General features: G+C 43.1%; 1 protein-coding gene across 7 annotated transcripts in view; it reads right to left on the minus strand.

The window, feature by feature from the left end:
* BMPER (BMP binding endothelial regulator) overlaps positions 1–16,229 on the minus strand; it is a 211,958-nt gene that overhangs the window by 152,469 nt on the left and 43,260 nt on the right. For 6 of the 7 annotated variants that reach the window (XR_012901885.1, XR_012901884.1, XM_075921755.1 and 3 more), the window contains 3 exons: positions 13,462–13,544; positions 10,251–10,341; positions 9,269–9,351 (listed from right to left, as the gene is read on the minus strand). Coding sequence is in view for 5 of the 7 variants with exons in the window: in XM_075921755.1 (XP_075777870.1) it covers positions 9,269–9,351; positions 10,251–10,341; positions 13,462–13,544 (257 nt within the window). In the remaining 2 variants the exon portion in view is untranslated. The remainder of the gene's footprint in view (positions 1–9,268; positions 9,352–10,250; positions 10,342–13,461; positions 13,545–16,229) is intronic. The other variant, XM_075921757.1, reaches the window with a different exon arrangement.

Consider the following 16,229-nt stretch of genomic DNA (forward strand, 5'->3'; position numbering starts at 1 on the left):
AAACATGGTTAAACAGATACTGAAGCATGAAAAAAAATAGTATTTTTCCAGACATTTTGTTTTTAAATAAAAGATTGTTCAAACACTTTTTTTTATACTTGGATGTAACCAAAATTAAGTGGATTTACAATTTCAGACTTGGCACATACAGTATACAGTCTTCAAAGAGGAATTCATTTTTTCTAAGTTTCTTGAATAAAAAAATGTATAAACAAGGAGAAATAGTCTCCAGCCCACTGTCTGAAGGGTTGGTTGTTTTGGTTTATTTTATTTTTATTTTTTTTGGGGGGGGAGGGGCAATGATTTGCTGTTAATGCACATGAAGACCGTGATCCTGCAGGTTGCTCTGTATTGAGTCCTCTTTAACCATCATAGGTAGCTCTCATGAGTGGATCCCTTATGAAGCTATCTAGAAAAATAAACTTGCAACTGCAAGTGTGTATCTAGGATGCTACACAAGGTCTGAAATACAGGTAGTCCCCGAGTTACGCGGATCCGACTTATGTCGGATCCGCAGTTACGAATGGGGATTTTCTCGCCCCGGAGGACTCGAGCGGCGGGACGCCTGGTCCCGCCGCCCGCCTCCTCCGGGGCGAGAAAAGCTGCTCCCCGTCTCCCTGGTCTGCTGCGGGAGCCAGCAGACCAGGGAGACGGGGAACAAGGCGACGGAGGACCCGGGGCCGGACCCGCGGCCGCTTCCAGATCAGCTGGAAGCGCCGCGGGTCGGGCCGGGTCCTGCGCGGCTTTGCTCAGCGTCTCCCTGGTCTGCAGCTAGTGCCCCCCCCAGCAGACCAGGGAGATGTGGAGCAAAGCCCGGGGCCTGTGGTAGAGCAGGTGGGGCGCTGCCAGTTGGTCCCGCAGCACCGCTCCTTGGCGCTACTGGACCAACCCGGCAGCACCCCAGCTGCTCAGCCCCAGGAGTCCTGATTCAGCCGCTGCTGATCAGTTTCAGCAGTGGCTGAATCAGGACGCCTGGGGCAGAGCAGCTAGGGTGCTGCTGGGTTGGTCCAGTAGCACCGAGGAGCGGCCGCGCTACTGGACCAACCCAGTAGCACCCGAGCTGCTCTACCCCAGGTGTCCCCAAGTTAGCCGCTGCTGAAACTGACCAGCGGCTGACTACAGGAAGCCCGAGGCAGAGTTGCTCTGCCCCAGGCTTCCTGGAATCAGCTGCTGATCAGTTTCAGCAGCAGCTGACTTAGGGATGCCTGGGGTTCTTAAGTTGAATCTGTATGTAAGTCAGAACTGGTGTCCAGATTCAGCAGCTGAATCTGGATGCCAGTTCCGACTTACATACAGATTCAACTTAAGAACAAACCTACAGTCCCTATCTTGTACGTAACCCAGGGACTGCCTGTAGCCCCTGCGTGTCTCACACTATCTTTCCTGAGTAAGGCCTGCCTTCCCTGTAAATCCTTTCAAATGTGTATCAGTGCTCATTGTTCTTCATTTTCATTCTTCTAGATAAATCTTTTTATACTTCACTTCCCATCCATGAGAAATGCAATATAGTACTCTTACCAAAAGCCCAGCTGATCTCTTTCCCGCTTCTGTACTAAGCCCTCTGTCCCAATGGTTGCCAGCCCTCCAGGATTGTCCTGGAGTCTCCAGGGTTAAAGATTCATCTTTAATTAAGGATTATGTCATCCGATGAAACCTTCAGGAATATGTCCAACCAAAGCTCAAACCCCTACTCTGTGCTTGTACACTGGCCCTGAGTTCAAAGATCCAGGCAATATGAAACTGCATCAGAACACGCCCAATGAATGGAACAACCAACAATGGACTTAAGCACAATTGCAATACGATCAACATTAGAATCAGATTCCACCAAATAGGGGTTAATTGAAAGGTGGAGTTATGTACACTACGTCTGCAAACTCTAGGAATACCTGTCCTCCAAGTTCAGTTTTTAGGGCGGGGGCGGGGGTGGGGGAGAAATCACTTTTCAGTACCTCTCAACATTTGTAAAATCCAAGTACTTAGTGATATCACTGCACTTTATAAATCAGCTATTAACAGAAAATGTGTGTCTAAAATATTATATATATGGCCTACTCATTGGTTTAGAACCAAATTTTCCTCAGTGCAACGTCCATTTCTTTGTGCACAGGTTTCTTCACGCCATTTTTGCACACAAACATTCCATGAACATAAATGGCACACATTTCCTGCACAAACTCATATTTACACATGCAAATCAGGAACAAATTCTATAGCTGGTAGGTTATGCAATAGCATGAAAAAATTTCACATGCACAAATGAGGTTTGGGTTCAGGCCAGTTTTACATTCTGTTCCTTAGAGGCTCCATTTCCTGTGTCCGGGTTTAAACAATTTAACACACTTAAACTCAATTTGTTTCTAATCACTTCAGAAGACTGACTTAGCAGGTTAGTATTGCAGATGTGAAATATACCTGAGTGGAAACAAATAGCGCAAGTGTGTTTTCCAGAAGACCGACATCAGTAACTGCTTCCCTGTGAATTTCATAGAGCATACCTATTTCCCATTTCTCCCAGTTCAGTAGTACAACATTCAGCCATGTGAACAATGCAGTAATCCAGCCTCAAGTTGTTTTCCTTATGGGGTAATCTATTACCTCTCACCCTCAGCTGGATATTTCATGTAAAACTGGTCCTCATCTGAAGCTACTCAACAGCCCTGCCCTCTCTCAGCATGGCAGTACCTCATACCTCCACATACCTCACATGCCAGAGCTCACAAAGCCTAGAGTCGGGGTAACACTGGTATATGAGTGCTTCTGCAATCAAAAGGACCTAGTTATGAGTTTGGAATACTACCATTAAAAGATAATGGTAACCATGGAGAAATTTCTCTCACACAGTCACTTTCTTGCCAAGCCTTCTCCCAGCCTTTTTTTTTAAGTGCTACTTCAAAAGAAAAGACACTTACAATAATTAGAGTTTGCCTATTTTAATACAGGCTGTAAGAAAGAAAACATGTAAGCCAACTTTTTTCACTATGTGAGCAGGAACTCCCTCTCAGTCTTGTAGAAGTAGAACTTGAGAAACAGCAGATTAAAGTCACCAGTCCTTCACTTAATTAGGTGCTTATTGAGGGGAGAAATATAGAGGTCATCTCCAAAACACACCACTGATGTAAATCAGGAAATGTGGGCTAATGCTAGACAGATGGATTACAGTACACCAAATGGGTTTCAGTCTAACGTGAAAAGTGATGCACATTAACTTGGCCATCTTTCAGGTACAATACATTTCCCTAGAGAAACTGACTCACTTCCAGATGACTTACTCATGACAAGCAACAGAGTGGTGATACATTTTCTTTTTCAGGAAGAAACCTTACTCATCCTAAGGATTAAATATCTCAGTGAAGTGGTAAAAGAATATAGAGTCTTTGGACTCCATGTCACTACTCTCAATACAGTCTGGCTCAACAGTGACCCAAAAGTTATTAGCTAGTATTTGATTAGAGACGCATCTGACTCACTAAAATCATGCCAGACCACAGATGTTGCCAGACCAGAGAGTCCTGAACTAGAGAGGTTCAACCTGTATTACATTCAAAATCATGGGCAGATGTTAAAGCCTGATCCTGGAATATCTTGCAGTGTAACTATATCTTGATCCCATCTCTACCAATTGTCATTTCTGCCGTGTGCCCCATCCACATCCCATGAGAGTGGATGTTATTTCCCAAGTCACTTGGATATCAGAGGACCTATTATCTTTTGACCAATTACGTCATCTATTATTTTCTGTAATAGGATGTCAATATCCTCAACTGTAGTCATTCCAACCTGAGTTTCTGAACTTCCAATTTTAGACAGATAACGAGGTATCATCATACTTCTATATACATCAACAACAGGAGGTTTTGGTCCAGTTTCAAGTTGTGAATAGCTAGCAAGATAAATGGTACTAAGGGTGAGTCTTATTAGTGAGCTCAGCAGACAGGATAAGGATTGAAAATCCTTAGTGACTGAACTACCTTTACAAGCATAAAAGCAGACTCAGTCTAGTGCAAACTTAAGTGTGAAAAAGATTGCTCAGCCATGGTCTACATTGTACATGCTGTGCAAATAAAAACGGTACTTCAGTCTCTAGTGCAATCATTCTGGAACTATTCTCAGGCCCTAAACTCACATAAATAGATAAGTCATAATTACCCTTTCTTATGATTTTTGGATCTTCTGCCATATTCACTAGGCAGACTTCTGTTGTAAACAGCACTGAACTGCACCACTTCATGGAGGGAAGAAGTGCAGAAATTCTGAATCTTCCTAACTGTGGAGTGCTTACATTTGCAACCTTAACATTGTAAGATAGATTTTTGGAAATAATATCAAAAGAACCTATGCTGACAAGTTTACTGTGTGCAGACTGTCCTTCAGAGAAAACGATGTTCATTCTTGTTCTCCCAATTTTAACAGTTAACTTTAATCCCCTGGCCATTTAATAGATCAGATATGACAACCTATATTCCGCACCCACCACTATAAATCATTAGCCAGATAAGTTCTTAGTTCCTAGTTTTGTCTAACACTAAAATGTGACTATAACAAGGTGTTTATATCCACAAGTCCTTTGTCATCACTACAAAAAAATAGCATTGCAGAAACTTTTTTCCACTTCCTCTCCTCTCCCCAATAGCCATGTGGAATAGTTCCAATCTCACTTGACAGCAGAAATCTAATTAGGGGTGAGGAAATACCTTTCATCTAATAAAGTCTTCACATGTTACAGCACATCACTCATGAGCCTGTTCCCATACTATCGCCTGACTAGATAGGTATCTTAAATAAGACATCCGCTGACCGCTCAGATAAGAGATTCACTACAAACCCCTTCTTTAAAGCAAAAACCCAGAACTGCTATCAGAGTTCTTAAGCTGGTCCATTGTTTGTCTCCAATTTAAATTACATAGGAGGTAAGATGGCCCCAAATTCTGAAGAAAACAAAATAGGCAAGAAGCTGTCACTGGGGTGGGGAGGAAGCAAGAGAGATAACAATGAGTTACAAAAGAACACTGCCTTGTTACTGTGTGCAAGATGCAAAATATCCAGCAGTGATAATGAAATACTACAGCCTTTTTCGGAATGGATATTAAAACTCATGTTCACGGTTTAAGTCAACCTCTAATTGTTAGAGGCTACAATGAGACCTCTCTGAAGAGCATATTATCCTACATCTACCTTTGCAGGATTCTTTGACCTCCTCCCTGAGGTAGCTGGCGCAGGCCAGTATCAGAGGCAGGACACAAATGGACTTTGGATCTGATCCATTAGGTTCCCACCTCTTTTCTCCCCATGACAAATGTCACATCTTACCTCACTCAGTGCAGCTGTGCGGATTTTGGGTTTTTAGAAGTAGAGGAGGTTTGATAAAGAAAGAACTGGGTGTTGGCAATTCATTATGCAGAGTAACATGTGATCCCTGTTTGATGAAGTCAAAGTGGCAGTCACTAAGGGTACGTCTACAGTACATGCCTCTGTCGGCAGAGGCATGTAGATTTGTTTATTCAGCAAAGGTAAATGAAGCCGCGATTTAAATGATCGCGGCTTCATTTACATTTACATGGCTGCCGCGCTGAGCCGACAAACAATCAAAGCCCTTTGTCGGCAGCCCCGGTAAACCTTATTCCACGAGGAATAACGGGGCTGCCGACAAAGGGCTTTGATGTCGACAGGGGGAACGTCCAGACTAGCGGCGAGCCGACAAACAGCTGATCAGCTGTTTGTCGGCTCAGCGCGGCAGCCATGTAAATGTAAATGAAGCCGCGATCATTTAAATCGCGGCTTCATTTACCTTTGCCTACAACCCTAATCTACATGCCTCTGCCGACAGAGGCATGTAGTGTAGACACAGCCTAACAGCCAAACCTGCATGCTGGGCAAGCATAATTCCACTGCCCTCTGAGGGGCTGCACCTACTTATACCAAGGATTAATTTAGACCATTACAGGTCATATCTTATAAAATATTAAGCACTTCCTGCCAGGCACTGAGTAGCCTCAATTGCCATTAAACCTAATTCCCCAGTCACTTGGGCTAGTAGAAATCAGAAGAAAGCCCAGTGAAGCCAATGAACTCACACCAATCTAAAAGCATAAAACAGTTTCAAGTGAAAGGAGAGTCCATTGACCACATCTGGGAGCTGAGAATGTTCAGCACCTCACAGAAGACACTTAGCATTTCAGGCTATGTCTATACCACAGGGTTGTTACAGGATACTTCCAGTGTCCAAGGAACGCATTTGCTCTTCTATTTTTTTTCCACGAAAGAGTAAACACATTCTTTTGGGGAGCCTGTATACCTTGTTTCACGAGGCATAGTGGCTCTGCCGAAAGAGGAGGCTTTTCCACCATGTGGCCCCAAAAAGCCTCTTCCAAAAAAAAAAAAAAAGGCGGAAAAAGCTATGCAAAATGCGGAACGTACTTTGCGTAGCTTTTTCCGCAAAAACACCACAGTCTAGACCTAGCCTCAGAGGCCTTATGTGGAATATATGCAATGTATTTTAAAAATGAAAACTTGAAACAAGTCTATGACTATGCTAATTTATTACAGTAACAATGATTTAGTCATAACTCAGTAGCACTTCCACAGATTAGAAGCTGACTTTTTCCTTCAAATGTTTTTACATCTTTGCAGTAACATTAGAAAAAGATATTTCTAAAACACCATTTAGTCTTCCTTTTAAAAAAAAAAGACAGCCGTAAGTGCTACAAGTCATTGTCTGTCTCTATTGAAACTTTAAAGCACATGTCACGTAATTATTGCTGACACTTTGCCCATCCATGGTTATATTAGCAATCAAGTCTTGTACTTTACTAGTCTTATAGAGCAACTTAATGAAGTATGTCTTTTCTCCTAAGTGGTATTAAGGTTTGATTTCAATGTAAGACCATAAGAACTTATGAATAGCAGATACTAGGTCAGACCAATGGTCCATCTAGCTAAGTATCCTCTCTTCCAATAGTTGACAATGCTTCCAAGGAAATGAACTGAACAATTTTTTAAGAAATCTACCCCATTCATCCAGTCCCAGTTTCTGACAGCCAAAGGTTCAGGGACACCCAGAAAAGAGGTTTGTATCTTCAATAATTTTGTACCTCTGAAAACTTTGCTACTCATTCTTTACCCCCTTTTTTAGCTCATTTATGAATATATTGAACAGTACTGGTCCCGGTACAGATCTTTGGGGGCACTCTGCTATTTACCCTCTTCATTTTGAAAACTGATCATTTATTCCTACCGTTGTTTCCTGTCTTTTTTTCAGTCACTGATCCATGAGAGGACCTTCCCTCTTATGCCATGACTGCTTAATTTGCATAAGGGTTTGCATGAAGGACCTTGTTGAAGGCTTTCTGAAAGTCTAATATCCACTGGATTGCTCTTGTCCACATGTTTGTTCACTCCCTCAAAGAATTCTAAGAGATTTGTGAAGCAAGATTTCCCTTCCAAAAGTGGTGTTGACTCATCTGTATTATATTATGTTCACCTAAGTATTTAATAATTCTGTTCTTCACTATAGTTTCAATCAATTTGCCTGTATTGACTTTAGGGTTGTTGGACTGTAATTACTTTAAAAAAATGGTATTAAAACCAGTCCTTTGGTTTAGAGGCTGATTTTAGTAACAGGTAACATACCACATTTAATAATCCTGAAGTTTTATACTGGATTTCCTTCAGAACTTTTGGGACATACCATTGGATTCTGGTGACTTCTTATTCTTTATCAGTTTATATGCCTCTTAAAGACGTTTGGGAACAATCTCATCAAGACAAGGATGCAATTGCTAATCATACACAAAATTGCAGGACAAGGATAAGAGCCCAAGTACGCCCTTTCATAAGTGTCAAGCTAAAACCGCTGTAGGGTAGCCCCAAGAAATGAACTTGGACATAGAATTAGAAGCCATGAGATCCAAGTTTGAATCCTGGCTCTGACATGGACTTATGTGATTCAGAGCAAGCTGTTTAAATTCTACATCTCAGTTTCCCCATATTAAATGGGATAATGATACTTACCCACCTTTGTAAGCCTCATTGAGGCCCAAAAATAAAAAGCACTACTATATAAAATCTAACTGTTTCTAAGATGTCAATCAATACACAGGAGCATTATCATCTGCAGATGATGAGAATGATGATCCAGCACTGAGCTGGAAAAAAAGTTTAGACATTTCAGTCAGGGATCCAGTGGGATATGAGGGAAGTTTTTACATCTGCAAACTTCCCAAGTTACCTCTATTCTGGGGCTTCACATGATTGTACAGTAAAACCTGTGTTATCCGCCACATTTGGGGATTAGTGCATTCTGGTTATCTAAAAATTCCAGTTATCTGAGGGTTTCATCAACCTAGGAAAAACCAATGGACAATAATAGTAAAACTCAAGTTTTTAATATTGGTAATTTTGTAGTGTGAGGCAGTTAGTCTCACATTTCTATTTTGAGTTAAAGATTATTAGTACTTCTTAAATAAAAAAAATTGTTAAGCCAATCATGGTAAACCAAGCCAGGCCTGTGCACCTGAAGATGTGACAGAATTATGGCTGCGGGCAACGATACTGGTTAACAGAGTGCTAGATAACAAAGGTTTCACTGTAGATGTAAACACTCAGATCATTGTCTTTGTAATGGGACAATTCCTAGGATGCTAAAAGTACAAAACCACATCTTAATATTTAGTCCTCAAAAGGCTTATGCTGAACCAATTAGTTCACTGGTGAGAGCTGCACCAACACAATGCCAACTGAATCAGCCAGTCTATAAAAGGCAAGTAAAGGTGGTGAGAACTTTATTAGCCATCTACCATTCATTAAGCAACATAACCCACAGGATTCATTTATGCACCTTGCCATGTGCTTCTGATGTGAAACCTCATGCAAGATCAGTAGGACACATACATAAAATAGATGTTGGCCAATAGATGTCATTTACTATCATATTTTCCTGTAACCTGATCTCAACAAGAAACAAAAGGCTCTCATTCAGAACCAGCCCACCATTTGGAACATCAAATCCCCAGGTCCCCAATACATTGCTCTATTTTCCTCAACTACACATAGTCGTGAAAAGTATATTGCTTTGTGAAAGTAAGTAGTGCTATAAAGAGTAAATGTGAAGTCAAATCTTCAAATAAAGCTTGAACTCCAAAAATCAAAGGAGTGAAGCATGTGTATTCATATCACCTCCCTTATATAATTTTGCAAATAATGATGATGATGATGATAATGACTTTTGAAGATCATACTGGTGGCTACAATATCAGAGAGAAATACTCACAATACAAGAACACTTGGTGCATTTGTTTCCTTCAGGCTGGAATTCCTTCCCTTCGTGGTAATGTCTACCTTCAAATATACAACCTGAAAAGCAGAGTTTGGGTAAGTGTGACTTCTCCTTTTCAGTTATATGCATCCACAACAAAATGTAACCTGTGTAAGTCTTAGGACCTCTAAAAAGTCAGGTTTGTGCCAGAATGGAGGATGATGAAGGAGAGCTTTCACAGATTTACATAAAGAATGTCCTTTATGGCAGACAGTTTGTGCCACATTGCCTCAGGACTACCATTATAAATCAACTCCCTATTTATAGAAGATTTCATTTTTTTACCACTGTGCTTATCCACATTACATCTGGAATGATATAATAGCAAATGAAACATACCATGCCAAATACATCACTAAAGAAGCAATGTTCTCCTAGTTATACGTTCCTATAAGAAAGGCTATTTTGACAAAACTATCCACAAAACAACCCTACAAACCATCTCTTATTATCACCCAGTCATATCATACATTGAGCCTAAATAATCCTCTGCAGAATCAACATAAGCTCCATATTTCTACTCCCCAAATGACTCTCTTCCTACTTCTACTGCGACTTGTGACTCCTGGCCCCAATCCATTTGCCTTCTCTGCATTTATCCCTAAAACATAAACCCCAGCCAGACTTGCACAGCTGCCAAAACCTCTGGAATACCACACACATGAAAAACTAGTCAAGTTGCCTTCTAAATTTCTTAAGCACATTTCTATACTACCTTTTTTTCCTATTAAACACCATTAAAAACATGTCCCAGTTTGGGTGTTCAAAAAAAAAATCTAGTCACTCTATTTCTTACACCACTCAATATGTTCTATTTTCTTTGTCCACATTTCAGTAACTTTCTTCCTAATCCCTCCATTGTAGTGGACATCTACCCAATTCCAATAACTAGAAATATTATGCTCAGATGAAGAGTATAATCTCTCAAATATCTTACCCGGACAAGTCGGGCAACACATTCCTGGCAGCTGAGAAGGGTTTTTGCAATGAACAACACACTGCATCTCAGATTCTGTCATCACTCCTTCCTGAAAGAGAACAAAGCATACCAAAAATATAATCAATAATAATAAGCAAAAAGAAAAACCACAAAATCTAGGTGCACAGTTAATGATATGATATATGCTATACAGGCAGTCCCCGGGTTACGTACAAGATAGGGACTGTAGGTTTGTTCTTAAGTTGAATTTGTATGTAAGTCGGAACTGGCGTCCAGATTCAGCCGCTGCTGAAACTGACCGCCAGTTCTGACTTACATACAGATTCAACTTAAGAACCCCAAGCGTCCCCAAGTCAGCTGCTGCTGAAACTGATCAGCGGCTAATTCCAGAAAGCCTGGGGCAGAGCAACTCTGCCTCCGGCTTCCTGTAGTCAGCGCTGGTCAGTTTCAGCAGCGGCTGACTTGGGGACGCCTGGGGCAGAGCAGCTGGGGTGCTTCTGGGTTGCTCCAGTAGCACCGCTCCTCGCTCCTTGGCGCTACTGGACCAACCCAGCAGCACCCCAGCTGCTCTGCCCCAGGCGTCCTGATTCAGCCACTGCTGAAACTGACCAGCAGCGGCTGAATCAGGACCTGGGGCAGAGCAGCTGGGGTGCTGCGGGGTTGGTCCAGTAGTGCCCAGAGCGGCGCTGCAGGATCAATCGGCAGCGCCCCAGCTGCTCTGCCCCAGGGTCCACAACAAAAGCCTGGTCTGCTGGGGGGGGCACACTAGCTGCGCCCCCCCCCCCCCCCCAGCAGACCAGGGACACGGGGAGCAGAGCCGCAGCGGCAGCGGGGTGCCGCGCCTCTGAGGCTTTGCTCTGGCAAAGTCTCAGAGGCACGGGACCCCGCCGCGGCTGCGGCTTCAGTCCCGGTGCCCCTGGTCTGCTGGAGACGGTCTCCAGCAGACCAGGGGCACCGGGACTGAAGCCGCAGCAGCAGTCCACAACAGGGTCCACCCTCTGCCCCAGGGTCCACAACAAAAGCCTGGTCTGCTGGGGGGCGGCACACTAGCTGCACCCCCCCCCCAGCAGACCAGGGACACGGGGAGCAGAGCCGCAGCGGCAGCGGGGTGCCGCGCCTCTGAGGCTTTGCTCTGGCAAAGTCTCAGAGGCACGGGACCCCGCCGCGGCTGCGGCTTCAGTCCCGGTGCCCCTGGTCTGCTGGAGACGGTCTCCAGCAGACCAGGGGCACCGGGACTGAAGCCGCAGCAGCAGTCCACAACAGGGTCCACCCTCTGCCCCAGGGTCCACAACAAAAGCCTGGTCTGCTGGGGGGCGGCACACTAGCTGCACCCCCCCCCCAGCAGACCAGGGACACGGGGAGCAGAGCCGCAGCGGCAGCGGGGTGCCGCGCCACTGAGGCTTTGCTCTGGCAAAGCCTCAGAAGCGCGTGAACCCGCCGCTGCTGCGGCTTCAGTCCCGGTGCCCCTGGTCTGCTGGAGACGGTCTCCAGCAGACGAGGGGCACCGGGAGCAACTTACGAACGGGGCTTTCTCGCCCCGGAGCTCGCAGGTAGCAATCCGCCACCTCGACCTCCGGGGCGAGAAAGCCCCGTTCGTAAGTGCGGATCCGACATAAGTCGGATCCGCGTAAGTCGGGGACTGCCTGAATAGCAAAATGTAGTGACATCAAATCCCCCTTTCTTTCTGTATCTGCAGCCCCACTATCAGGATTTTGATTAATCCACACTCAAAAGAGAACTTGAATATCCCCGATTACAGCTGTGAAATTTGCCCTATATTGCATCAGGTAGGAAAACTAAATGCCTTCTTAGGAAAAGGAATTCTGCTTTATCAGTCCCCTCACCCATAGGAAACTGGAAATAATTTTCCATGCAACATTGATTTAAACAGATCAGACACAAAGCATTTCCTACACACTTCCCTCAGAGGAAAAGGGCTTAGAAAGGAGATAAAGGCATCTAACTCACTTAGTAGATGGGAGCCTCTTATCTAAGATGCACCTCCTGATAAGTACTAGTAAATTATCATTTCCCTGCATTTCTTGTTCAAGAAGCCAGAGTCCTGATGAATTAATCTGGGCGAGAGTATCTGAATGGTATCTAGATGAAAAGGCTGTTTTTCATGAACATATTTTATATTTGTAAACACAGGAAGCATAATTTTCAAATCTGAGCACACGGGGTAAATAGGATTACCCAATTCTCCATTTTTGATATTCAGACAGCCATTTAGACATTTACTGTTGCACTTGTTCAATTGCAGCCCAGAACATTCTCAATGTATGCAAATTTTAAAAACTAGGCATGCATTTTACTTTTCCTCTATAAAGAGGTTTTGTGGACACAGCCAGTTTTAGATGCCCGTGAAAAATCACTAATGCAGCAGGAGGGCCTTTGCAAAAAATGAGCAAGAATTTGACTACCTGATACCAAAAGGGACCCATAAAGATCCCTTTGAATATTTTCAGCCCCCTTCAAAATATTTGTGGTGAATATTCATACTTGGTCATCTACTCTTACTTCTAAAGGTAGCACTGACATCAATGTTGGGTCAAAAGAAAATGATATTCTTAGTAAGGGTTTTTAGTAGAGCTATTTTCATCCCCAAAAGATCATGAACAGATCCATTTGTATGAACAAAACTGGAAACAGCATAAACATCTATTTGTCACCTGGTTTGCGGACAGAAATGCAATTTGTGTATCTGCAAATGAATACTCTTGTGAATTTTTTGCATGCAACTCTGGAAATGCAGCCCACTATGTCACCAAATCAGTAGCTCAGGGAAAAGAGATGGGTTGTTAGCTAATTTTAATTAGTATTCCAATTTGGGGTGTGTCACACACACAGGCATGCACACGAGCAAATACCTCCTATTTTGTTAAAGGTCTAATGATTGCTGAGAAAAGAAAAATATTTCCAGTTTGTCTCTCTCTGCAGCCTTAGCTCATTCAGGAATGTTTTAAAATCTCAGCTGTTAAGATAAAGTAAGCCTGTTGTTCTGAATGTTGGGCTACCGCTGGTTACAATTGGATGAGTTAAGGACAAAGAAGCAGCCTTAACTCTGAACATTAGCTTTTGTTTTTCTTGGCTTAAGAAATTGAGGATTTTAAAATGTATTGTTTGGATTTAATAAAAAAAAATTGAAACTTCACTAGAAAAAGCTAACAATTCTGCATTGGTTAACTTCATGACTTCCAGCCCTTACCTGACATTGATATGTGATACATGGATTAGCTGGGGCATGCCATTTCATAGAGCTGTTGTAGCTGTTACCTTCAAAAGTGCAACCTAGAGAAAGAGAGAAGCAAGACAGTCTCTTACTTGAATGATTGTGTCATGTTCTAGAAGGGAATCTGGGTAGATTTCTGTAGATTTTCAAGCTCAAACTGCAGAAAAGCTCAAGTACAAGGAGGACAGAGCTCAAGGCCAACTGAGATCTCTCCAGCTCCAGCCAGTCATCAAAGTATGGATACATTATGATACCTCTCCTAGGCTATGTCTAGACTCCATCCCTCTTTTGAAACAGGGATGTAAATTAGACATATTGAAATCGCAAATAAAGTCAGGATTTGAATTTCCCATGCTTCATTTGCATAATTGCATCATGGCTTTCTTTCTAAAAACGCTATTTCGAAAGTGAAGTGCAGTCTAGACGTGGTTCTTTCAAAAAGAAAAGCCTTTTTTGAAAGATCCTGTACTCCTCAAAAAATGAAGTTTACAGGATCTTTCGAAAAAGGCTTTTCTTTTAGAAAGAACCGTGTCTAAACCTCGGATGTGGTCAAAAGAGGGATATAGTCTAGACATAGCCTTACTAAGGTAGGCTGTAAGAACTTGGGTAAACACCTTTGGGACAACTGAGACCCAAAAGGGAAGAATGCTATTTTGATAAACGTCATGGTCCACTATGAATCTTATGTATGCCCTATATGACAGGATTATAGCTATGTTAAAGAATTCATCTTGAAGACTGAAAAAGGGGAACCAGTCCATTGACATCAATAATCCCTACTCTAGAATCATAGAATCCTTTCTGAATTTCAACTTCTTTACAAATGCATAGAGATATCTTAGGCCAGGTCTATGCTACAGACCTATGTTGGTATTACTACATTGCTCCAGGGTGTGAAAAATAAATACACTCCACTATAATTATGTCACTCAAAGGTATGGATTTAAGTGCTAAAGCAGCACAGCTGCATTACCACACTTCCCCTTAGATCCAGTTATCACCATGCTTTTTCCTTCAGGCTGAGAAGACACCTGCTACAGGAACACTTCCTCAGATATTGAGGGTGAACCTTCTTAATAGCTCTGAGAGAAAGCAGCATAAGAAACTGTTGTTAATCAGAGGCCCTTATGAGAAGGGAAGAGTAACTGGGAGTAGCCGGTGTCTGAAAATGGATAAATAAAAAAGGCATGCTTTTAAGAACACTAAGAATTGGCTGTAATTATTGAAGATCTCTTTTAAAAAAAGTATATCATAGAATCATAGAGTTGAAAGAGACCTAAGGAGGTCATCAAGTCCAGCCTCCTGCCCAAGGCAGGGCCAATCCCAACTAAATCAACCCAGCCAGTGCTTTGTCAAGCCAAGACTTAATCACCTCTAGGGATGGAGATTCCACCACTACCCTAGGTAATGCACTCCAGTGCTTCACCACCCTCTTAGTGAAATATTTTTTCCTAATATCAAACTTAGACTTCCCCCACTGTAACTTGAGCCCATTGCTCCTTGTTCTGCCATCCATCACTACGGAGAACAGCCTCTCTTCATCCTCTTTGGAACCTCCCTTCAGGAAGTTGAAGGCTGCTATCAAATCCCCCCTCACTCTTCTCTTCTGCAGACTAAACAAACCCAAATCTCTGAGTCTCTCCTCATAGGTCATGCGCTCCAGCCCCCTAATCATTTTGGTCCTCCACTGGACCCTCTCTGATGCGTCCACATCCTTTCTATGGTGGGGGACGCTATATATAGAAACAATATTCAAGCTGCGGCCTCACCAGAGCCAAATAAAAGGGAATTATCACTTCTCTGGATCTGCTGGAAATGCTCCTCCCAATGCACCCTAATATGCCATTAGCCTTCTTGGCTACAAGGGTACACTGTTGACTCATATCCAGCTTCTCATCCACTGTAACCCACAGGTCCTTTCTTCCTGTGCTGAACTGCTACTTAGCCCTTCATTCCCCCCAGCCTGTAACAATGCTTGGGATTCTTCCATCCCAAGTGCAGGACTCTGCACTAGTCCTTGTTGAACCTCATCAGATTTCTTTTGGCCCAATCCTCTAATCTGTCCAGGTCACTCTGGACCCTATCCCTGCCCTCCAGTGTATCTACCTCTCCCCCTAGCTTAGTGTCATCTGCAAACTTGCTGAAGGTGCAAACCATCCCCTCATCCAGGTCATTAATAAAGATGGTGAACAAAACTGATCCAAGAACTGATCCTTGGGGCACTCCGCTAGAAACTGACCGCCAACCTGACATCAAGCTATTGATCACTACCCGTTGGGCCCAACAGTCTAGCCAGCTTTCTATCCATCTTACAGTCCATTTATCCAATCCACACTCCCTTAACTTGCTGGCAAGAATACTGTGGGAGACTGTATCAAAAGCTTTGCTACAGTCACAGTATATCACATCCACTGACTTTCCCATATCCACAGAGCCAGTTACCTCATCATAGAAACTAATCAGATTGGTCAGGCACAACTTGCCCTTCGTGAATCGATGTTAACTATTCCTGATCACTTTCCCCTCTTCCAAGTACTTCAAAATGGATTCCTTGAGGATCCCCTCCATGATTTTTCCAGGGACTGAGGTAAGGCTGACCGGTCTGTAATTCCCTGGATTTTTCTTCTTCCCTTTTTTAAAGATGGGCACTACATTTGCCTTTTTCCAGTTATCTGGGATTTCTCCCGATCTCCACGACTTTTCAAAGATAATGGCCAAAGGCTCCTCAATGACATTTGCCAACT

This window comes from Pelodiscus sinensis, chromosome 2, assembly GCF_049634645.1.
Source record: "Pelodiscus sinensis isolate JC-2024 chromosome 2, ASM4963464v1, whole genome shotgun sequence".
Lineage (NCBI taxonomy): Eukaryota > Metazoa > Chordata > Testudines > Trionychidae > Pelodiscus > Pelodiscus sinensis.